Source organism: Leptodactylus fuscus, chromosome 4 (assembly GCF_031893055.1).
Source record: "Leptodactylus fuscus isolate aLepFus1 chromosome 4, aLepFus1.hap2, whole genome shotgun sequence".
Classification (NCBI taxonomy): domain Eukaryota; kingdom Metazoa; phylum Chordata; class Amphibia; order Anura; family Leptodactylidae; genus Leptodactylus; species Leptodactylus fuscus.
This window is the reverse complement of record NC_134268.1, coordinates 209,458,711-209,483,059: the sequence shown is the minus strand read 5'-3', so window position 1 is coordinate 209,483,059 and position 24,349 is coordinate 209,458,711. Positions and strand designations below refer to the sequence as shown.

The 24,349-nt window shown below is 44.7% G+C and overlaps 1 protein-coding gene across 1 annotated transcript in view; it reads left to right on the top strand.

Moving 5' to 3' along the window:
- The window catches only part of ITGA8 (integrin subunit alpha 8), a 124,599-nt gene that overhangs the window by 71,055 nt on the left and 29,195 nt on the right, over positions 1 to 24,349 (top strand). The window contains exons 16-22 of the mRNA XM_075271698.1: positions 6,537 to 6,592; positions 9,710 to 9,864; positions 10,304 to 10,441; positions 11,820 to 11,887; positions 16,709 to 16,856; positions 17,490 to 17,582; positions 23,338 to 23,414. Of these exons, the coding sequence (XP_075127799.1) occupies positions 6,537 to 6,592; positions 9,710 to 9,864; positions 10,304 to 10,441; positions 11,820 to 11,887; positions 16,709 to 16,856; positions 17,490 to 17,582; positions 23,338 to 23,414 (735 nt within the window). The remainder of the gene's footprint in view (positions 1 to 6,536; positions 6,593 to 9,709; positions 9,865 to 10,303; positions 10,442 to 11,819; positions 11,888 to 16,708; positions 16,857 to 17,489; positions 17,583 to 23,337; positions 23,415 to 24,349) is intronic.

Below are 24,349 nucleotides of genomic sequence, written 5' to 3'. Positions count from 1 at the left end.
AAAGTGGTTACCCGCTGACCTCATAGACTTACAGGACTTTTCTCTGGGCTGATTTTAAGCAGAATCTAGGACAGAGACTTGAATACTAATGTGAACCTAATGTAACCCTGTTTGTTTCTTATATTACTGGAAATGGTACATTGTTATGGTCTTTATATAAAACTAGATTTGCCCTAAATACAAGCTCATGCACTTGGTCCATCATATTATAGGTTATATACAACCTCCAAACAATGAGGGTGTTGTCGCTTATCTATTTGGAGCAATTTGCAATGCCCTTGTCCTCGTTGCACCAGAGATCTATTTGCATATTATCAAAATAGGTGATAACTTGACAACAGAGGGGGAAACACTGGTTGATTCACTTAACCTATATATCTGCAGGGCTGGGGTGATAAGCTGGGTCTGGTGACAGTAACCTATCTATCTGCAGGACTGGGGTGATATGCTGGGTCTGGTGACAGTAACCTATCTATCTGCAGGGCTGGGGTGATATGCTGGTTCTGGTGACAGTAACCTATCTATCTGCAGGGCTGGGGTGATATGCTGGTTCTGGTGACACTAACCTATCTATCTGCAGGGCTGGGGTGATATGCTGGTTCTGGTGACACTAAACTATCTATCTGCAGGGCTGGGGTGATATGCTGGGTCTGGTGACAGTAACCTATCTATCTGCAGGGCTGGGGTGATATGCTGGTTCTGGTGACAGTAACCTATCTATCTGTAGGGCTGGGGTGATATGCTGGTTCTGGTGACACTAACCTATCTTATCTGCAGGGCTGGGGTGATATGCTGGGTCTGGTGACACTAACCTATCTATCTGCAGGGCTGGGGTGATATGCTGGTTCTGGTGACAGTAACCTATCTATCTGCAGGGCTGGGGTGATATACTGGGTCTGGTGACAGTAACCTATCTATTTGCGGGGCTGGGGTGATATGCTGGTTCTGGTGACACTAACCTATCTATCTGCAGGGCTGGAGTGATATGCTGGTTCTGGTGACACTAACCTATCTATCTGCAGGGCTGGGGTGATATGCTGGGTCTGGTGACACTAACCTATCTATTGACGGGGCTGGGTTGATATGCTCGGGTTCTGGTGACACTAACCTATCTATCTGCAGGGCTGGGGTGATATGCTGGTTCTGGTGACACTAACCTATCTATCTGCAGGGCTGGGGTGATATACTGGGGTCTGATGACAGTAACCTATCTATCTGCAGGGCTGCGGTGATATGCTGGGTCTGGTGACACTAACCTATCTATCTGCAGGGCTGCGGTGATATGCTGGTTCTGGTGACAGTAACCTATCTATCTGCAGGGCTTGGGTGATATGCTGGTTCTGGTGACAGTAACCTATCTATCTGCAGGGCTGGGGTGATATGCTGGGTCTGGTGACACTACCCTATCTATCTGCAGGGCTGGGGTGATATGCTGGGTCTGGTGATACTAACCTATCTATCTGCAGGGCTGGGGTGATATGCTGGGTCTGGTGACACTAACCTATCTATCTGCAGGGCTGGGGTGATATGCTGGGTCTGGTGACACTAACCTATCTATCTGCAGGGCTGGGGTGATATGCTGGGTCTGGTGACAGTAACCTATCTATCTTCAGGTCTGGGGTGATATGCTGGGTCTGGTGACAGTAACCTATCTATCTGCAGGGCTGGGGTGATATGCTGGGTCTGGTGACAGTAACCTATCTATCTGCAGGGCTGGGGTGATATGCTGGGTCTGGTGACAGTAACCTATCTATCTGCAGGGCTGGGGTGATATACTGGGTCTGGTGACACTAACCTATCTATCTGCAGGGCTGGGATGATATACTGGGTCTGGTGACACTAACCTATCTATCTGCAGGGCTGGGGTGATATGTTGGGTTCTGGTGACAGTAACCTATCTATCTGCAGGGCTGGGGTGATATACTGGTTCTGGTGACAGTAACCTATCTATCTGCAGGGCTGGGGTGATATACTGGTTCTGGTGACACTCCCTTTAAGCATATAGATTTCCATTGAGTGGAACAGATTTGTATCACTTTGTAGCATTGAGCTTCGTACTGTAGACACCATAGAAATTGACCTTGTATCCATTGTCTGTAGCGCGGGCCGTATTCTCCAATCATCTGCGGCTCCTTTACCACCTTAATCTCCAGGATACTAAATAATGCAACTCCATTTTTGCTCCATCGTCTTTCCGATGGTCCCAGCTGATGGTCGCCTTTGTTATTGGGTCGGTTTCTGTTGTTTTATGTTCTGCTGTAGTTGTTGTAACCTTGTATTCTGCATCTGAAAGCGATTAGTAGGTTAAATCCAACAGGCACATAATTCTTTACTCCCGCGGGATCCATCTTTGTTGTATTCCTGAGCCAGCTGTTTAGAACGACTGCTGATGGATTTGTCTATGTAAGGGAAATTACGGCATGCCTGTAAGAGAACCTGAAGGAGGTCGGCCGAATTGCCAGGCCTGTATGAGAGCAGACAGCGACACGACGATTGATGCATCAGTTTAATAATCTCTCCGTTTATTTCTATAGTTCCCCCACATTAAATGCGAATCAGTAAACCCATACACCTCATTAATGGACGCCGGCCAGGCCGTGTCCTCTAAGAGGTCCACATGGAAACGTCAGCCGCGGAAAGATAAACAGATACATTAAGTTGTCTAAAACTTTACAGAATGAAGGCAGTATAATAAATAATCCACGACATTCAACAATGTTTTTCGGTCTTTGTTCACTTCCCGACACTTCACTTCTTCAAGTCCTGATAGTTGGATCTCCTCGAACCGAAAACTATTCTTAAACTATGTCCAAAGTGGAAAACCATTGTATCCAGAGTTTATATGGACAGGACACATCAAGATTGACAATTGACGGCCATTTTTGTTCATTTCACCTCCAGATACTTAGGGAGCTTAGGAGACGTTGTAATATTTTAATTTATTATAATTTAATATAATTAATGGATTGATCTGATGAATTTGTTGGGGTGTGACATTCATGAGGAAGCTTAAAAACTGATAGACGCCATAGTGGATGTTAGATATCTAAGAACACAATCTTTAACAAAAAAGGTTGACCATTGATGATGACAGTCTTGACTGTCCCGACTGACTCACGTTCTCAAATATGATCTGTTCAATTGCCATCTGGAGTATTGTTCTGTTCTCTAAATTTGTTTTGGGAATTAGTATTTGCCCAATACATCAAGCATGATAAGACGGAGCTAAATTGGTATTTTTTATTTCTTTCACCCCCTGGTGCTTAGGGTATTTAGGAATTTGTGAAATCTATTGTATTGGAGAATTCAGACAACCTGTAATATTGTAGTTTGTGGAGCAGGATAGAGGGGGGAGGAAACAATGAATGACTTCCAACATGAGTCTACTAATTTGACAGAACTGGTTAGGATAAGAGTAGAGAGTAATTCCACATACTGTAATAAGAAACAGATGGCGACATTTATAATAAATGCCTTTGGAGCCGGCGTCACAGACATCAATGTGTGAATTGGTGCAGACCTAAAGAACAGTTCATTTTCAGAGGCAGCAGAAGTGGAATGTGCGGAATGTATGTGCGGGGCTTATATAGGACTTACTACAGCGTGGGCCCTAATTATTATTATTATTATTATTATTATTATTATTATTATTATTATTATATCTTGTTTGTTAATTTATATGGTTGTAATAATGTTTATGAAGGGGTTTAAAAGAGTTAATGAGAATTTAAAAGTTTGTCTTAGTGTGAATGATGAGAACTGATAAGACAAGAACAGTCAATATACCATAATGTGCTTGTTTGTATCAACTGATAGAGAAATAGACACGATAGATAGATAGATAGATAGATAGATAGATAGATAGATAGATAGGAGATAGATAGATAGATAGATAGATAGATAGATAGATAGATAGATAGATTAGATAGATAGATAGATAGATAGATAGATAGATAGATAGATAATAGATAGGAGATAGATAGATAGATAGATAGATAGATAGATAGATAGATAGGAGATAGATAGATAGATAGATAGATAGGAGATAGATAGATAGATAGATAGATAGATAGATAGATAGATAGATATATGATAGATAGATAGATAGATAGATAGATAGATAGATAGGAGGGAGATAGATAGATAGGAGGGAGATAGATAGATAGATAGATAGATAGATAGATAGATAGATAGATAGATAGATAGATAGGAGATAGATAGATAGATAGGAGATAGATATGAGATGGATAGATAGATAGATAGATAGATAGATAGATAGATAGATAGATAGATAGATAGATAGGAGATAGATATGAGATGGATAGATAGATAGATAGATAGATAGATAGATAGATAGGAGATAGATAGATAGATAGATAGATAGATAGATAGGAGATAGATAGATAGATAGATAGATAGATAGATAGATAGATAGGAGATAGATAGATAGATAGATAGATAGATAGATAGATAAATAGGAGATAGATAGATAGATAGATAGATAGATAGATAGAAGATAGATAGATATGAGATGGATAGATGGATAGATAGATAGATAGATGGATAGATAGATAGATAGATAGATAGATAGATAGATAGATAGATAGATAGATAGATATGTAGATAGTCAGTCAGATCTGGAGACCATCTAGCTCAGCTCCATGTATATATATGACAGTAGTACTTGATGTGATATATGACGGTGCCCTGAGCTATAAGTACGCGGATGCAGCATTTGCTGTGGTCAGTCCCATCCCCCCCATACATTGCTATTTCCCCCCGGAGAGGGTCACTCATCCGCCATCATTACTCCTCACATTCTTCTCTCCATTCTGTATAATAGTGTATAGGAGATGTGTCCTGGGGTGCGGGCTGGAGGCGTCCAGATGTCAGCTCTCATTCACTATAATGACATTGCGGAGGGGAAGTTGAGGCCTATGATTAGAGGTTTGCGTAGTGTCTCCTATAGATCTGGTAATGGGGCATGGAGGAGATGTGATTACTCCGACCACACTTGTGACTGACTCCGCCGACTCTCAGAACGCTCCTCCCGGGGTGATGAATGGAATTTCCTCTTCTCATTTTCTTCTCTGAATCTGACTTATCTCAAGTGGAACACAATGTGATGGGACTGCCGGGCTTTCGGGCCAGGTGCACCATAAATTATTAGGCTTTTTTCACCTCACCATTGTTATCTCCATTGGTCTGCTAAAGTCTAAGAGTAAAACATCTGCATTTCACCAGACAAACCAGTGCTGCATGCTGCGCCATTTTTTCCATCACTTATGACAGATTCTGAAGCATCGGCCATTAAAAGATTCTTAACACAGATGTGAACACAGACTTAGACTTAAGTAATGGCATATTAGGCGGCCGCTCGCTGCGATGGGGATCTACAATACAGCTTCAAGTGAATGAGTCTACACTGAAGTTCTCTGCTCAGGTGGGTTGCTGGCCTGCAGTTTTCTGCTCAGTTGAGGTGCCGGGCTGCAGTTTTCTGCTCAGTTGAGGTGCCGGGCTGCAGTTTTCTGCTCAGTTGAGGTGCCGGGCTGCAGTTTTCTGCTCAGTTGAGGTGCCGGGCTGCAGTTTTCTGCTCAGTTGAGGTGCCGGGCTGCAGTTTTCTGCTCAGTTGAGGTGCCGGGCTGCAGTTTTCTGCTCAGTTGAGGTGCCGGGCTGCAGTTTTCTGCTCAGTTGAGGTGCCGGGCTGCAGTTTTCTGCTCAGTTGAGGTGCCGGGCTGCAGTTTTCTGCTCAGTTGAGGTGCCGGGCTGCAGTTTTCTGCTCAGTTGAGGTGCCGGGCTGCAGTTTTCTGCTCAGTTGAGGTGCCGGGCTGCAGTTTTCTGCTCAGTTGAGGTGCCGGGCTGCAGTTTTCTGCTCAGTTGGATTGCCAGGCTGCCGATCTCTGCCTTGTGCCCTGCTGTACAGGAATAATCAATAAAAGAGCCGTAGAATTAGAATATGGGAGGGTCCCAGAGTTTAAGCTCCCAAAATGAGGTCCTAGAAAAGTTGGCAAATCTCCTTTGCTGATCAGTATGCGCCCTCTGTCTTTTTGCAAGTCACATGGGCATGTTATGTGCCAATCACATCCCAAAAGGGTTGTAACTTGCCCACATCACAAAAGAACGTGTGGCATACACAAAAAAAGAAGCATACCACGTTTGCAAAAGGGATGTGGCCTGGCCTGGAAAATTTTGCAACACTTTTCACACGTGGGTCTCCTGAGAGCCAACGACAAAATGTTGGCCAGTATGAATTTGGACCTTCATGAGAATCCTAGCGACATGCCACCCCCTTAGAGGATTGGATTAATCCTTTATATGTTACTTTCCTCCTGTTTCTATAGATGGTTGCCTAGAAATGAAGCACAAGTGACAACGCTGAGTGTCCGTGAGTCTGTGTGATCCAGAGTTGTCACCCACATAAGATCACATAAGATCACCGTGTCTGCAGCTACAATGAATCTGTTGAATAAAATAACTTTCTGATGGTTATTAAAATTTTTCTGACCGATCACATTATTGTTTTGTTTTTTTTTCAGCCTCACTGTGACAGTGTGTATGGATGTGTCCGGACAGGGTATTCCCCGTCACATAGGTCAGTAACCTTCAGTTCTATATCTGTCTGACTAATAATATTTGGTATTTAAAGGGGTTCATATTCGTCTATTTGGCAATTCTCCCGAAACACCCAAAAAAGGGGTGACATCCTAACGTCCCGGAAGAGTTGTCAGATCTCTTGGACCTGGCAGTATTTTCCTGCATCCACAGAGCCCGTTGTCATATGTGACAAGGGCACCTTATGTTACATCACAACAAAATGGGGTGTGCCAAATGGGGTGGAGCATTACTAAGAGTGGGCGTGGCTGCTGGGTCTCCTAGAGGCCAACTTGGCTAGTATCTTCCTAATAACCCCTTTCTAAAACTGATCAACCTAGATCGGCCCTTCTTAAGGCTGTATTCACACAGAGTAACGCCAGGCGTTTTTTGTGTGTTTTTTGCACATAGCGCCGCGTTAACGCCGCGTTAACGCCGGTCAACGCCACCGCAAAATAGCGCCGCGTTAACGCCGCGTATACGCGGCGTTAACGCGGCGCTACGCGGCGTTAACGCGGCGCTATGTTCAAAAAGCACACAAAAAACGCCTGGCGTTACTCTGTGTGAATACAGCCTTAAAGTTACCACTGGCTGCACATCTTCCCTACAGTGGCCACTACAGGTGAAAACTAGTATTACAAGACATCCATTTAAATGTGTTGAAGGGATCAGCAATCCCTGGGGCCTCCAGCTGTTGTGAAACTACAACTCCCATCATATTTCAGCCCCTTCTGTGGACAGCCGAGCATGCTGGGTAGTGTAGTTTCACAACAGCTGGAGGACGCCGATCCCTGTGCTAGAGCATGAGCCATGTTAGCCTTCTTGTAGATGTCACAAATGTCCACATTGCCTTTAAATCCAGGTTCACGTATTCATCTAGTAGTGCAGTAACCAGCTGCAAATCTCAAAAATAGTTAAGATTTTTATTTTTTTTTCCAAAAATTACAAATTCGCTGAACGTGAATTGTAACAAGTAGTCGCAGCCGCCGAGCTCCCGCTGGGTTTATTTATTCTGTCCTTGGTACGGACACGTTGTCCATGTTCATTGTGACGCTCCTTTCACCAGGTCAAAGGCCGGCGCATAAACAGTGGCCTGTGTGACATGGCGAGACAATGGTGAGGAATAGTAAACCATCCCCGACATCGCTGTCACAATAACAACAAACTGCCAGGTCATGAAGATCGGCCTTCTCAAGCTTACATTGGCTCGTCTTACGAAATTTTATCTAAATAAATCTCCAGTTTAATCTCCAATGAAAAGAGAAAAATATTTGCTTTGATTATAAAGTCAGTTCTGTCAGGTCTACTCTGGTCACATCCAAAGCTGTTGGTTTTGGATGTGTTTAACTATGGGATGGAATCATTATAACGCACTGTATTCTGAAGACATGGAAATACAGTGTTGGCCAAAAGTCTTGTCCCCCCCTGCAATTCTGTCAGATAATACTCGGTGTCTTTCAGATAATGATTACAAGCACAAACTCTTTGGTAATATCTTCATTTATTTTGCTTGCAATGAAAAAACACAAAAGAGAATGAAAAAAAAGTCAAATCATTGATCATTTTACACAAAACTCCAAAACTGGTCCGGACAGAAGTATTGGCGCCCTCAGCCTAATACTTGGTAGCACAACCTTTAGACACAATAACTGCGCACAACCGCTTCCGGTAACCAGCAATGAGTTTCTTACAAGGCTCTGCTGGAATCTTAGACCCTTCTTCTTTGGCAAACTGCTCCAGGTCCCCCCTGAGATGTGAAGGGGGCCTTCTCCAAACTGCCACCAAGAGATCTCTCCCCCTCCCCCACAGGTGTTCTATGGGACTCAGGGCTGGACTCATTGCTGCCACTTTACAAGTCTCCAGGGCTTTCTCTCACCACCATTTTCTAGTGCTGACCTGAAGTGTGTTTTGGGTCCTTGTCCTGCTGGAAGAGCCCTGATCTCTGAGGGAGACCCCGCTTTCTCACACTGGGCCCTACATGATGCTGCACAATGTGTTGGTCGCCTTCAGACTTCATAATGCCATGCACACGGTCAAGCAGTCCAGTGCCAGAGGCAGCAAAGCAACCCCAAACCATCAGGGAACCTCCGCCATGTCTGACTGTAGGGGGCGTCTTCTTCTCTTTGAAGGCCTCTTTCCTTCCTGTAAACTCTATGTTGATGCCTTTTCCTACTTTTGTCTCATCTGACCAGAGAACATTCTTCCAGAACGGTTTTGGCTTTCTCAGGTAAGTTTTGGCAAACTCCAGCCTGGCTTATGTCTCTGGGTAAGAAGTGGGGTCTTCCTGGGTCTCCTACCATACAGTCCCTTCTCATTCAGACGCTGACACTGGATAGTACGGGGTGACACTGTTGTACCCTCGGAGTGCAGGGCAGCTTGGACGTGTTTGGATGTTAGTCGAGGTTCTTTATCCGCCATCCGCACAATCTTGCGTTGAAATCTCTCGTCAATGTTTCTTTTCTGTCCACATCTAGGGAGGTTAGCCACAGTGCCATGGGCTTTACACTTCTTGATGACACTGCGCACGGTAGACACAGGAACATTCAGGTCTTTGGAGATGGACTTGTAGCCTTGAGATTGCTCATGCTTCCTCACAATTTTGCTTCTCAAGTCCTCAGACAGTTCTTTGGTCTTCTTTCTTTTCTCCATGCTCAATGTGGTACACACAAGGACACAGGACACAGGTTGAGTCAACTTTAATCCATTTCAACTGGCTGCAAGTGTGATTTAGTTATTGCCACCACCTGTTAGGTGCCTCAGGTAAGTAACAGGTGCTGTTAATTACACAAATTAGAGAAGCATCACATGATTTTTCAAACAGTGCCAATACTTTTGTCCACCCCCTTTTATGTTTGTGTGGAATTATATCAAATTTGGCTTTTTGACAATTCTTTTTGTGGTTTTCCATTGAAGACAAATTAAATGAAGATATTACCAAAGAATTTGTGATTGCAATCATTTTCTGGAAGAACACGAGTATTATCTGACAGAATTGCAGGGGTGCCAATAGTTTTGGCCAACACTGTAGGGGAACTTTACATGCAGCTTTGAGTGTGAATGGAGTAGAATTCTATAGATGATAGATATAATATTTCCTGTCCTATATCTTTATCTACAGCTATGGAAGCTGACCTGGAGCTGGACTGGTTAAAACAGAAGGGGGCAGTAAAGAGGACGCTCTTCCGTGACTACGGCACCGCACACCACACGTTTAACATGATTTTGGGCAAAGATACTGGAAAGCAATGTCGTGACTTCCCTGTTTATCTCCGAGTAAGTTCTGAACAGATGATGTAAAGCGTCAAGATATTCATCAAGCCATATCCTAATATATCCTAATTTTCTCCAGAATTATAAAAAAAAATACCCACTTCCTTCCAAAAACAGCGCCACACCTATTTACAGGTTATATGCAGTACTGCAGCTTGGAAGGATTGAACTGAATAGGGATGAAATGAAAAGGAACAACTTGTAGAGAGGTCAAGGACTGTTTTGAGAAACAGTGGACCCTGGTTTAGTCCTGGACGACCCCTTGGACTTTTTAACCCCTAAGGGGTAACTATGACGTGTCATTTATAGGACTGGTCTTTATGACCCCTTAGATTCTGAGGCTTGAGGGTGACCGTGTCCAGTGGGCTCACTTCTTCCCATAACTTTCTAGTATATTATTCTCAGAAATTTTCTTGTTGACATATTTTCTATTTTCCCACAGGAAGAATCAGAATTTCGTGATAAGCTCACTCCGATCACTGTCAGTGTGAACTACAGCCTAGATCAGTCTGCCTTCGTGGATAACCAGGAACTAAAGCCGATACTAAACCTCTATAAGGAAGCTCAGCTACAGCAGCAGGTACATTGCAGACACAAGTGCACCTTAGGCTAAGGCCCTACGTGGTGTCCCGCAGCAAAAACGCGCTGCCGGAAAAAAACGCAGTGACAACCGTAGGTGCTGCAATTTCCAAAAATGCAACGGTTAGGCCAATGAAGCCATAAGTGTGTCTGACACCAGACAATGACCCTGCACAGATCAGCTGTTCAACACCCCCTGGTTTGTGGAAGCTGTTGCAGTGGACAGGCAAGAAATAAAAGAGGCGCTGCAGTTCCCTGGAGGCATTGCTATGCAGAGGATGGGGTTGTTGCACCGCTCCTATTACTTGAATAGACTGTATACGTTGCCCATCCACCTGCACCTGCAACAGCTGATCTGTGCAGGGTCCGATCTCAGGCCTCGATCGATCACAACAGATCAATTTGGATCCAGAAAAAGGCTAAGGCCCCACGGGACGATACGCAGCACCACGGAACGCACGTGGTTCATCCTGCAGCCCTTTGAACAGAAAGTTCACAGAGTTTTCCTCCATGGACACTCTATTACCTTTATATCTACGGGAAAGGCGTCAGTGTTTCCGTAGATATAATTGACATGCTGCAATTTCCAAAACCATGCCAGTTTTGGAAATCGCAGCGTATCCACGTTGCGGTTTGAAACGCAAAGTGGGCATGGGATTCGTACGAATCCCATCCACTTTGCAGATACTATAAAACGCCGTGATTTTTCCTGTGCCGTTTCCGCCGTGGGCAAATTGCAGCGTTTCCGGCCCGTGGGGCCCCGGCCTAAGACCGGGTTTCTCAGCTCTGCTACATCTCTACTTTTGCGCAGGATTTAGAAATCCCATTTGTAATCGCTCACACACCGGTTCTCATAAACATTGCCGGAGATCCGAACCTGTCCCGTCCTGCGTAATATCTATTTGATGTTTCGAAGACAAGAAAATGTTTGTACAAATTCTGATTTTGTCTTAAGCGATGCCTAAAATGACAAAAGAAACATCTTAGTGATAAGAAAAGATCGACACTTACAATAGCTAAAGAAACCAAACTCACAGTGGACTGAGGACAAGTTTCCAAAAACTTGGATGTTGCCCTGCCCCGGTCCTGTCCATAAACACCCTTTAGGCCCCATCGTAGGTTTTTTAGTTGCAGATTTTGCTGCGTTTTTTTTAGCCAAAGCCAAGAATGTCTACAAAAGGAATGAGAATCTCTAGGAAGTTCTTATCCTTGTCGCTTCTGTTCAATCCACTTCTGCCTGTGGCTCCAAAAACTGCAACAACAAAAGTTGCATTTCCGCAACCTGATGATGTTATTCAAAAAGTTTTCACAATGAAGACAAGAAATGAAAAAAATTCTTCCAAGAAATAGTGACTGTCTTTTGCTTTCCCCGATCTCAGGCTCACATTCTTGTGGATTGCGGAGATGACAATATGTGCATTCCTGACCTGAAACTCGCAGCCAAATCGTAAGTCCAAATAAATATACACGGTGTGATTGATTTCTAATAGGACACATGCTGCCCAAAAATTTACCACCAGCAAGGGCTGGGATAGACCCCAAAGTGCCGTGTTTGTTTTACATGTTGATTATGGCGCTCCGTGAAATGTTACTTAATAGCTGACAGATTTTCTTGTAAAATGACATCATACTCGCTACAACAATGCAGGAGAAGACAATGCAAAGAGTCAAGAACCAAAAATAGCAAAAAATAGAATTCGGTGCCTACTGGAAGTTTAGCTTTAAATTTGTTAGGGTTCCCACTAGGGTGTACCTACCTATTAGACCGATTATACAGCGGGTAGTGGGCTCTCGGGGAAAATGGGGAGCCCGCTTGGGTTAGTCCCATTTTCTTTGGTATGGTTGGGATAGAAGGTTGGAAGTGGAGTCATGACAAAGGGATTAGGTCAAATTCTCCTCCAACACCAGACCCTTCTATGTTGTGAAAGCTGTGCACCATAATCATTATTGATACTTCTTACAATAAATCAAGTTTTATGAATATTTTTATAAATTTCTTGCTATTTAAAAAAAAAAAAAATTGTGTCCGTTTTCCATTTATTTTTTAAAATTTTTTGAAAATCTTGCAGTTTTCACACCACTCACTGACAGACACCCCTCCTGTTCTGTAGAGATCATTTCTCTGTAGTCACCTCATTATTATCACAGGCAGGATTGCAATGAAAGCGAACACCTCTATATACAATAGCTAACACAGGATCCTCTGTTAAAAATAGTGGGTGTACATGGCTCCCCCTCCTATAGTGGGTGTACATGGCTCCCCCTCCTATAGTGGGTGTACATAGCTCCCCTCCTATAGTGGGTGTACATGGCTCCCCCTCCTATAGTGGGTGTACATGGCTCCCCCTCCTATAGTGGGTGGACATGGCTCCCCCTCCTATAGTAGGTGCACATGGCTCCCCCTCCTATAGTGGGTGTATATGGCTCCCCCTCCTATAGTGGGTGTATATGGCTCCCCCTCCTATAGTGGGTGTACATGGCTCCCCCTCCTATAGTGGGTGTATATGGCTCCCCCTCCTATAGTGGGTGTACATGGCTCCCCCTCCTATAGTGGGTGTACATGGCTCCCCCCTCCTATAGTGGGTGTACATAGCTCCCCTCCTATAGTGGGTGTATATGGCTCCCCCTCCTATAGTGGGTGTACATGGCTCCCCCCTCCTATAGTGGGTGTACATAGCTCCCCTCCTATAGTGGGTGTATATGGCTCCCCCTCCTATAGTGGGTGTACATAGCTCCCCTCCTATAGTGGGTGTATATGGCTCCCCCTCCTATAGTGGGTGTACATGGCTCCCCCTCCTATAGTGGGTGTACATGGCTCCCCCTCCTATAGTGGGTGTACATGGCTCCCCCTCCTATAGTGGGTGTACATGGCTCCCCCTCTTATAGTGGGTGTACATGGCTCCCCCTCCTATAGTGGGTGTATATGGCTCCCCCTCCTATAGTGGGTGTACATAGCTCCCCTCCTATAGTGGGTGTACATGGCTCCCCCTCCTATAGTGGGTGTATATGGCTCCCCCTCCTATAGTGGGTGTACATGGCTCCCCCTCCTATAGTGGGTGTACATGGCTCCCCCCTCCTATAGTGGGTGGACATGGCTCCCCCTCTTATAGTGGGTGTACATGGCTCCCCCTCCTATAGTAGGTGCACATGGCTCCCCCTCCTATAGTGAGTGTACATGGCTCCCCTCCTATAGTGGGTGTACATGGCTCCCCCCTCCTATAGTGAGTGTACATGGCTCCCCTCCTATAGTGGGTGTACATGGCTCCCCTCCTATAGTGGGTGTACATGGCTCCCCCTCCTATAGTGGGTGTACATGGCTCCCCCCTCCTATAGTGGGTGTACATGGCTCCCCCTCCTATAGTGGGTGTACATGGCTCCCCCTCCTATAGTAGGTGCACATGGCTCCCCCTCCTATAGTGGGTGTACATGGCTCCCCTCCTATAGTGGGTGTACATAGCTCCCCTTCTATAGTGGGTGTACATGGCTCCCCCTCCTATAGTGGGTGGACATGGCTCCCCCTCCTTGCACAATGACCTCAGCATAGGTCACAGAGCATGCCCACAACACTTTGTTATAGAAGTCAATGGAGAAGATTTAGAAATACACGGAGTGCTTTCCATTCTGGGCTCATCTGTATGGGGGCTTCCAATACAATCCGGAATTCGGATTGATACAGAATTGGTATTGGAATGCCCTCGGATGTCACTTGGATGTCACACTCAAGCTCAGGCCCACATTGTATGCACACTCGGTCGTGTGCATGAAGTCTAAATAGATTTATTTAAAGAGACGGGTCTATTGTAAATTCCGATGTAATTATCCCAATCCATCTCCATACGCGGCTAATGAGAGATCCTAATTCCTATTGAATATAATAGCTGAGATGATGAATAATCTGTCTGGCCGTCCGTACCACGACTCAGTTATCCTCTCGCGTTCGCACACGTTGCGTGGTAGACGCACGGTCTGCCGGATGAGCGACTACAGGCTTGCAATCAGGCGGCTTCCTGATTGAGATAAACATGTGAATACAAAGGGATGGATCTATTTAGAGGGATCAAACTAAGGAGCGGCTAACTTATTATTAAGATGCCGGCCCCTGTAATCCGCCCTCGGAGGGCTAAAGTAAACACGTGTAATTGGCCTCTTGTTTCTGTACAGGAAATAATTACGGATGCTGACGATGTCCGCGGCGCTGTACCAGGGGCCACTATTAGTAAACATATTAAGGGCAAGGTTTAGCAAAGCATTGTATTAAAGGGGACGTCCATGATAGCCTGCCTGCTCAATCCCAATCACATTAAAGGGAATGTGTAACCAGAAAAAAAATTCTAAACTAGTTTTATCTTGTATGTTACATATTTTTTAAGATTTTTTTTTATCTTATTTTAAATGTTTCATGTCGCTTTATACATTCTACTAAATACTGCAATTTTCAGTCCAGCCACTAAGCCTAATAATAGATGGACACTTGCCAATTCTGTAGAAGTTTTCATTGCAGCTCATTTACATCAGAGACAGAATTACAATAGTATTCCTTATAGTGGCTAGGAAATCTATATAGCGGTTACAGTCTCATCTCGGAGAGCGCACACGTCTTCTCTGAAATGCTGCAAGTCGTTTTGCTTTCTTGTGCCTTCCCAAGCGTGTCCTCCTTGTCCTCATGTGTCCATGTGCTTCAGTGGTAGGAAGCCCCACATCCCTGCAGGGTCCTGTCTATAGAACATCAAAGCGCGGCGAGTCGCCTGCACGCCCCCGGAACATTCCTGGCACGGATGTGATAGTGCTTTGAAATAAAGCCATGTGGATTCCCATAGTGTGGAGAGGCACTAACACAGCCCCCCAGTAGTCCAGCGCGGCGCGGGAAGTAACATATGGAATTTTTTTTTTTATTTGCAAATATTTTCTTTGAACTTACTTAGGATTTTAAAATGTGGACGTGTCCCAGTGTCATATGTTATATATTTATTGTACACTAGCCTCTGCCCACGACTTTGTCTGCGGGTTGTTGGTGTGGATGATCCGCCTATATACGGCAAATTGCTGCCGTCGATGGTTTGCCTGCTCCGGCATTTTGGCAGCGCTTAAGCTGTCCTGCTGCTGAACTTGTTCCTTGCACTGTGCCCGTGATTGTTTTGGCATCTCAGCAGCTCGCTGGGACGCCATATAATGAGCGTGTTGTTGGTGTTGATGAGCCACCTGCTCCGTTGTTTCGACAGCTGTCAAGCTGGCCTGTCGCTGAACGTGTTCCTCGTGCTGTGCCCGGGATTGTTCCAGCATCTCAGCAGCTCGCTGGGATGCCATATAATGAGCCTGTTGTTGGTGTTGATGATCCACCTGCTCCGATGTTTCGAAAGCAGTCAAGCTGGCCTGTCACTGAACGTGTTCCTCGTGCTGTGCCCATGATTGTTGCGGCATCTCAGCAGCTCGCTGGGACGCCATATAATGAGCGTGTTGTTGGTGTTGATGAGCCACCTGCTCCGTTGTTTCGACAGCTGTCAAGCTGGCCTGTCGCTGAACGTGTTCCTCGTGCTGTGCCCGGGATTGTTCCAGCATCTCAGCAGCTCGCTGGGATGCCATATAATGAGCCTGTTGTTGGTGTTGATGATCCACCTGCTCCGATGTTTCGAAAGCAGTCAAGCTGGCCTGTCACTGAACGTGTTCCTCGTGCTGTGCCCATGATTGTTGCGGCATCTCAGCAACTCGCTGGGACGCCATATAATGAGCATGTTGTTGGTGTTGATGATCCGCCTGCTCCAGCATTTCGGCTGAGGAGCATTTGAGGAGAACTCTGTGACTTCTGGCTTCCTTCATAGCTCTTGTTGTTTGTGACAAATTAGATTTTCTTTTTCCTGACATGTTTAAAATTGACAAACTGCCAATGTGGATTAAAGGTGTTTTCCCATCCAGTGTGTCAGCACTGCCTGCAGCAGATCAGATAATATGCAAATGCATGTACACAATCAACTGAGGGTTAGTGTGTGTTTACACAGAGAGATAACAGACCTGTCTTTATCAGAACCTGAGATAAGAACAGTATAATATAGTATGTGAACATAAATTCATAACAGTTGTGAAGCCATGTCATTTACCGGGATAAAAAGTAGCTGATCGAGGTTACAAACTATCTATGTGCCCAATTTCATTCAAAAGGGTCAAAAGACATGAGTAAAAGTGCATAAGATAAGAAACCAGCAGCGGCATGTGGTGACCTATCAGTATACAGGAACCCTCCTGATGTCTGTTTTTGGGTTTTTTTGGACTATAGGGATAAAAAGGAGGTAATCATCGGGGAAGAGAACCACATCCTCTTCATCATCAACGCAAGGAACGACGGAGAAGGTGCCTACGAGGCCGAGCTTCAAGTCAATATCCCACCAGAGGCGGACTATGTGGGCACTGAGCGCAATATGGAGGTAATCGCACTAAATCCATCGACTATGTGAATCCTAATGTCCACAGGATAGAAGCTAAAAAGCAGAGGCCTAAAATACTCGGGGCAGACATCTGGCAGAGACACATCATATCCTCTGCTTTCAAGATAACTCGTCCTCAGCTATATCCTGTTCTCTGGGAAAACATAGGATATTGTAGTTTACCAAAAGGATATTTTTGGGGTGTGTCAGAGTAGACCCTTCTGTCTGAGTCGATGAGACGTCGCAGATTTATCAGTTGTTTTATCCTGTTTTCTTTCCTTGTGTAATAATCCTGTAAAGAAGAGCAGCAACCAAAAAGTTATACACTCAAAGGGTTAAAACCGCAATAAAAAAGAATAAAAAAATGTTATCTTTGTCCCTAGCCATCTGTAATCTGTGAAGGAACAAGTGTCCAATGTGTCTACAGTGCCTCCGCAGGCCAGGTGAAGGATTACACCTCTATGTGTAGTGCATGGATGTGTTAAGTCCTCCAAAGCTGGAGGTGTTCTAACCGATTCAGTACCAGGCCAATTTCTTTGGTTCAGAACCAGACATATATTTGGATTTTATGCTTTCCTTTTCTTCATTTCTTACGATTCTTAAATTTTCACCTTCTGATGTTTTTATCGTTAGGGTCTGCGGCAACTGAATTGCGAATACAAAATGGAAAATGAGTCCCGAATGGTCGTCTGTGACCTTGGAAACCCCATGGTTGCTGGGGCCGATGTAAGTAACTTTACAAGCGATGTGGGGGCCTCCATCATTTTGAGTTTTTATTATTAAGGATTTATTATTTTTTCAGCCCCCAAAAAATCACAATGCAGATTTTTATGGTGCAAATTTCTTTAATAAATAGATTTTTCGCAATTTAATGTTACTATATTATTTTTTACCATTGACGTTAATTATAAAAATGGAAGACATGTTGGATTCAAAATGTTTTGTGATTTTTTTTCATATTTTTCATGTTTTTAATATTTTTCATGTTTTTCTGTACATAATCCAATTTTTTTTTTCACATACCGTAAAAAACAAGAAAATTCATCATCTTTTCATTAGACTCAGTACTTAGAAAAATCACACAAAATATCTGGAAGGAAAAGTATAAAGGAAGTCTGGATCCTTCTCTTTTTTTTAAAGGGGCTCTATCAGCAAAATCATGTGAGTCGCCCCAGCTTGGCCTATGTAGATTCACGGTGCGAGCAGGCCCGACACCGGGGGCGGCAGCGCCTTGAAAAAGGGGAGTTTTAAGCAAAAATGGATTAAAGAAAAATAAAGAAAAATAAAAGTTTGTCGTGACGCCAGTTGGGGTTTCGGCTTGAGGTGAAGCCGGGCACTGTAGATAGGGCCTCTGGGAATAGGTGGTGATGCAGTGCCAGATGTTATACCCTCCCCAACCAGGGCAGGTCCCAGGGCCAGATGATATAGGTGAGGAAGGGATGATTTCCAGGAGGAGTAACAGAGGATCGATGAAAGAATACAGTCCAGACAGGGGTTAACCAAACACTTACAGTTTACTTCTGTAGTCAGCAGGAGATACCAGATGTTACAGGAGGATTCACCTTGCTCCAGTATAGTGAGATGCCAGTCTTCCCTTTTACCACCAGTATGATTCAGCCTTCCATTGCTGCTCAAACTCTCTAATAGGTTTCCTCTGGTCCTGGGTTCCAGGAGCTCAAAGGTACAACTGGGTAGATCCCCCTTCTGGACAGCAGGTAACGCGAGTTCTTTGGGATGCTGGATACACTCACCCCAACTCTGTATGTTACTGAGCCTCCAGGAATCTTGCATTCACTAGGCCTCGGTCCAGTGAGTCTCTCAATTTTCTAAGTGTTTTTCACACTAGTTAGGAATTGATGGTCCTATAACTGCAGCTCCGTCCCTGTGAGGTCTCATCTCACCTCTGCAGGTCCACGGCCTCCTGTGCTATCACACCATGAGGCTTGCAGCACACACTGCACCTCCACATACCTCTCCTCTCTCCTGCACACTCCTGCACCCTCTGAACTGGAACTGAAAAAGAGAGAGACCCTCTTCCAGTCTGTAGCTCCACCCCTTTTCTTAAAGAGATAATGGCTGTGGAACTTTGTGTATGCTAACAGGTTGACTGGATCTCACTATACCTTCACAGTACACAGTATAGATCACATAAGATGACATTTGTAGTGACCCACTCTGTGGGGCGCTACATTCCCCCCTTGTTAAAAGTAGCACGTCTCGGGCTACCCTTCCGATGAACTAAGAAGAGGGTTAGTAGACGGTAACATGAACATCATAGTGTTTGAAGGACATTACATACAAGTGTAAACTTCATATGTAAGTAAATTCCCTAAGGAGAAAAGTGCAACTTACTCAAGATCAATTTAAACTTTCACAAAAACATTCAAGTAAATACAATTTCTGTAACCCGTTAGTTTCTGGTTGTGTATTCCTTACACCCAGCTTTCCTTGCGGATTACAGCCCCAAACCGCTTAGTCCACCTCCTTAACTCCGAGTGCAGCTGCAGAGTATTTTGGAACATTCATAATTCTTCACTGCACAGGCTGTTTTGATGGCTCCTATCCAACAGGCCGCCATTTTGAAACATCCCCCAACCCCCGAGAGCGTTGGTGCACCTGCATAAATTGCATTCCATGCACTTGAAGAGGTTGGGAAACAAATGGAAGTTTTAAAAGTTTCAATACCACAAGAAAGTTATTGTGGCAGGAACCCTGAAAAACAAAACATGTCAAGCACTGGCACAGTTCCTTTAGTCCATTCTCTCTTGGTAACGCCATGCTCAGGAGAGTAAATATTAATGCACAGTCCGTATTTCTGACTCACCTACTAGTGCAATCCGTTAGGGAGCAGGCACTGCAATTAAACCTTTAACGTTGCATAAACTCAATTGAACATATACAAATACAACTCAACTATCTGTAAACACATTGGGTTAGTATACCTTTACTGATTGTCCCTGTAACGTATGGAGAGTTGCTCCTCCGTCTGTCCGCATGGATAGACAGGTTCCCTCAGGATACGGATGGATCCGTCCTTGAATTCAATAAAGCTCATATCAGGATTCTGCAGGGCCATCATGCGCACTTGGGCCTTACCGGATTCTGACAATAGGCCTTCTACAAACTGTTCTTTTAGCATCCTGTCCTCATCCTGAATACTTTCTGGATCTACTTGTTTAATAGCCCACAAGGCTTCTTGCAGATTAAGGGCAAAATCTCTCACAGTGTCCTGCGGTTTTTGCTTACAACTGAAAAACCGCATTTTTATCTCAGATGTGGTGCGGGTGTCAAAGGTGATCCTGAGTTTGGTAAAAATGTCCTTTACAGATCTTTTATCACTCAATGGCCAGGATTTCACTTCCCTTTGTGCTGCACCACCAAGTTGACTTATTAATATTGCGACCTTTTGCTCCTCTGTCATAGGGTATAGGTCAAACAGGCTACTCAGCTTTTCTTTAAAGTTTCTGAGGCTATGGGACTCGCCTGTATACTGGGGCAGCCAGGATGCACCTGGAATGTACGGCATTGTTAATGGCAATATAGGTGCCATAATTACTTGGTTGTGACCACGGTTAGAGTCTATGGGGGAATCAGAGGGGCCTGGGGCTGGAGATGAGGATCTATTTGCTTGATACATCACCCCCCCCCTAGTTAACCCCAGCAAGGCCACACTCACCGGACTTGATACTGTGAAGCGTTGATCCGGAGGGACGGATGGATGGATCACTTATCACTGCAGGGGATGCTGGTCCGGCTGCTACAGAGACTCCTACAGTTGTCAGGGGTAGACTGCAATTGAGGATGATGCAATCTGTATCTTTCACTGCTCCTTGCACAGGCATGTCACATGTTCTGCACTCAGTGTGGCTTGCAAGGAAGAGAAACCAACCCTGCAGTTCAGTGTAACTTGAATCATGCAATTGCTGTTCATTGCTATTGTGGAAAGCAGGGAAAATTTTGAAAAATGCAACAGTCTTTTTGAACAAAAATAAAAGTTTTGCGCACTTTCGCTATCCTGTTCGTGACGCCAAAAAGGTGAGTCGCCCCAGCTCGGCCTATGTAGATTCACGGTGCGAGCAGGCCCGACACCGGGGGCGGCAGCGCCTTGAAAAAGGGGAGTTTTAAGCAAAAATGGATTAAAGAAAAATAAAGAAAAATAAAAGTTTGTCGTGACGCCAGTTGGGGTTTCGGCTTGAGGTGAAGCCGGGCACTGTAGATAGGGCCTCTGGGAATAGGTGGTGATGCAGTGCCAGATGTTATACCCTCCCCAACCAGGGCAGGTCCCAGGGCCAGATGATATAGGTGAGGAAGGGATGATTTCCAGGAGGAGTAACAGAGGATCGATGAAAGAATACAGTCCAGACAGGGGTTAACCAAACACTTACAGTTTACTTCTGTAGTCAGCAGGAGATACCAGATGTTACAGGAGGATTCACCTTGCTCCAGTATAGTGAGATGCCAGTCTTCCCTTTTACCACCAGTATGATTCAGCCTTCCATTGCTGCTCAAACTCTCTAATAGGTTTCCTCTGGTCCTGGGTTCCAGGAGCTCAAAGGTACAACTGGGTAGATCCCCCTTCTGGACAGCAGGTAACGCGAGTTCTTTGGGATGCTGGATACACTCACCCCAACTCTGTATGTTACTGAGCCTCCAGGAATCTTGCATTCACTAGGCCTCGGTCCAGTGAGTCTCTCAATTTTCTAAGTGTTTTTCACACTAGTTAGGAATTGATGGTCCTATAACTGCAGCTCCGTCCCTGTGAGGTCTCATCTCACCTCTGCAGGTCCACGGCCTCCTGTGCTATCACACCATGAGGCTTGCAGCACACACTGCACCTCCACATACCTCTCCTCTCTCCTGCACACTCCTGCACCCTCTGAACTGGAACTGAAAAAGAGAGAGACCCTCTTCCAGTCTGTAGCTCCACCCCTTTTCTTAAAGAGATAATGGCTGTGGAACTTTGTGTATGCTAACAGGTTGACTGGATCTCACTATACCTTCACAGTACACAGTATAGATCACATAAGATGACATTTGTAGTGACCCACTCTGTGGGGCGCTACACATGCTGATAGAGCCCCACATATGCGTGCATAGCCGTTAAAAAGGCTATTCAGGCACCGCTAAAGTTATATTAAACTACCCCCCTCCTGTTTTAAAATAATAACCTAAAAAAGAATGTGATCTACTTACGCATCGTGCACGCTGGGCTGGCATTCAGGGTGCGCCGTCTGCTTCATCCACACCTCTTCTTCCTCCGATGTCCTCGGGTCCCGTCCTCCTCCGGCGCTCGCGAACTGACATTGATAAAAAAAAATGGCCTGGGCGTCTGCGCATTAGCTGTAGTAGAATCCGCGTGCTACTGCGCAGACGCCCAGGCCATTTTTTTTTATCAATGTCAGTTCGCGAGCGCTGGAGGAGGACGGGACCCGAGGACATCGGAGGAAGAAGAGGTGTGGATGAAGAAGAAGACGGCGCACCCTGAATGCCCGCCCATCGTGCACGATCCGTAAGTAGATCATATTCTTTTTTAGGGTTTTATTTTAAAACTGGGGGGGTAGTTTAATATAACATTTACGGTGCCTGAATAGCCTTTTTAAAGGCTATTCACGCATATGTGGGGCTCTATCAGCATGATTTTGCTGATAGAGCCCCTTTAAGATCTAATCCAGGCCTTAATGTAAAGGCTTTGTCTCCTTTCGTTAAAAAATTTTGATGTTTCCATGTTAACAGACAACAAACAAACCCTGTGTAGTCCGATACGACAATCATACTCCCACTGTTGTAACGAAAGTTTTGTGGGCCTTTATGTACCCTACCCATGTCTACAGCATATACTTGATAGTCTATAGGGGAGGGGATTAAAAATAACAAATAATTATACTCACCATGTGTCACCTCTCCTGGCCATCCATGCAGTATCCGACAGTCCCTGGCATCCTCGCCAGGCCTCTTGCTGACGTCACACACCTGGGGGTCACTGTTAAGGCCCAATCAAAGGTATGTTTACATGTGGGGCGTGAGGACGTAGTGACATTTTGATTCATCATCATGAAGTGGGCCTCAGCGGTAACCCTGTGACATGTGACATCAGCCACAGCCCTAAAGAGGCCTGAAGAGGATGCTGGGAGACTCCGGGAGAGGTGAGTATAACGATAACTGCGATGTAAGAATGTTCCGGCGTATAATAACTACACTTTTGGTTTGTGCCACAGCTGTCTCCTACCGCTCTATACCAAGTCGCATTTGCACCCCTGCAACCACGATTGTTACACCCCTTCCTCTTCCTAGCATGAATTTGGAAGAAATTTTTTGGAAAAAAAAAATGGTTGTAAAAGTAACCATCCAACACAACATGCATGAATGTAGAGTTACTTATTGATGGGAAAGGCATTGTTGATGTGTCTGACCGCACAGCATGGCCGGTGATGCCACTTACTCTATAAAAATCCTGACCTTACAGGTTTCTGGTCTGTTTTAGCTCTCGCTTGGTCTACGATTCATGGTCCAGAGGTTAGAAAGTGCCAACAGCATCAAATTCGATCTTTATGTGAAAAGGTAAGGCCAGGCATTGCCATACGGTGCACTTGTTTCTGTGTCCAAATCTAAACGTGCTATATTGTAATGGTCTTAAAGGAGTGTGAGAAATTTTCATGTTTTCTATAAAAATAGCGCCACACCAGTTTACAGGTTGTGTCTGGTATTGCAGTTTTATGACACTACAAAAATTGGGTAAGACATATAATAATTTCCTATTTACCAGTATGGGTCAGAAGGGGTACTGTGTCGCCTTAGGGAGACGTTGCCTTTGCTGGTCACGTTACATTGTTACAGACTACTTGGAATTCCGAGCTGGATTTTTGAAGGTAAAAATGATGGGAACAGGATCATCTAATGTTTGGATTTAGCTCCTAAAAAGTTCAACAAGAATCCCCTTATCTTAGTTACATTTGCAGCGTCTTTCGCTTTTCTTGCTGTGTATTTTGCAGTATTGTGCGGGATTAAACAATTTTTTGAAAAAAAAAATTTCAATTTTTTTTTTTTTTTGGGTCGACCTTGGAAAGTGATTGTACGTTTCTATGTTACGTAGTAGATAGATAGCAGATAAGCCGGTGTGATATGTTGTTATACAATATGGGGGACCTGGTGCACTTTTTGTATATTTTTGTTTCTTGATGTCTCGAACTCTGACCTTTACACCTCATTGTTTGAAGCGGATAAAACTATTTAGAAAGTTTGTGAAACTTCCAGATAAAACACAGCGTGAAATCTTATGGCAGAGCGAAAGGGAAGGAAGTGGTGACAGGGAACGATGATTATCCCAACATGTCGACCTTGAGGCGATCCGTCATCCCATCGGCCATGTTTTTCCAGCGAGCAGCCCCCATTAATCTTTCCAAAAAATGTGCGTGCTATTAATGAGGCGGACATTGCGTTGGACGCACCTTGATGGTGGCGCTGGGGTCAATAGAGCAGATAGATGTCTACGATGT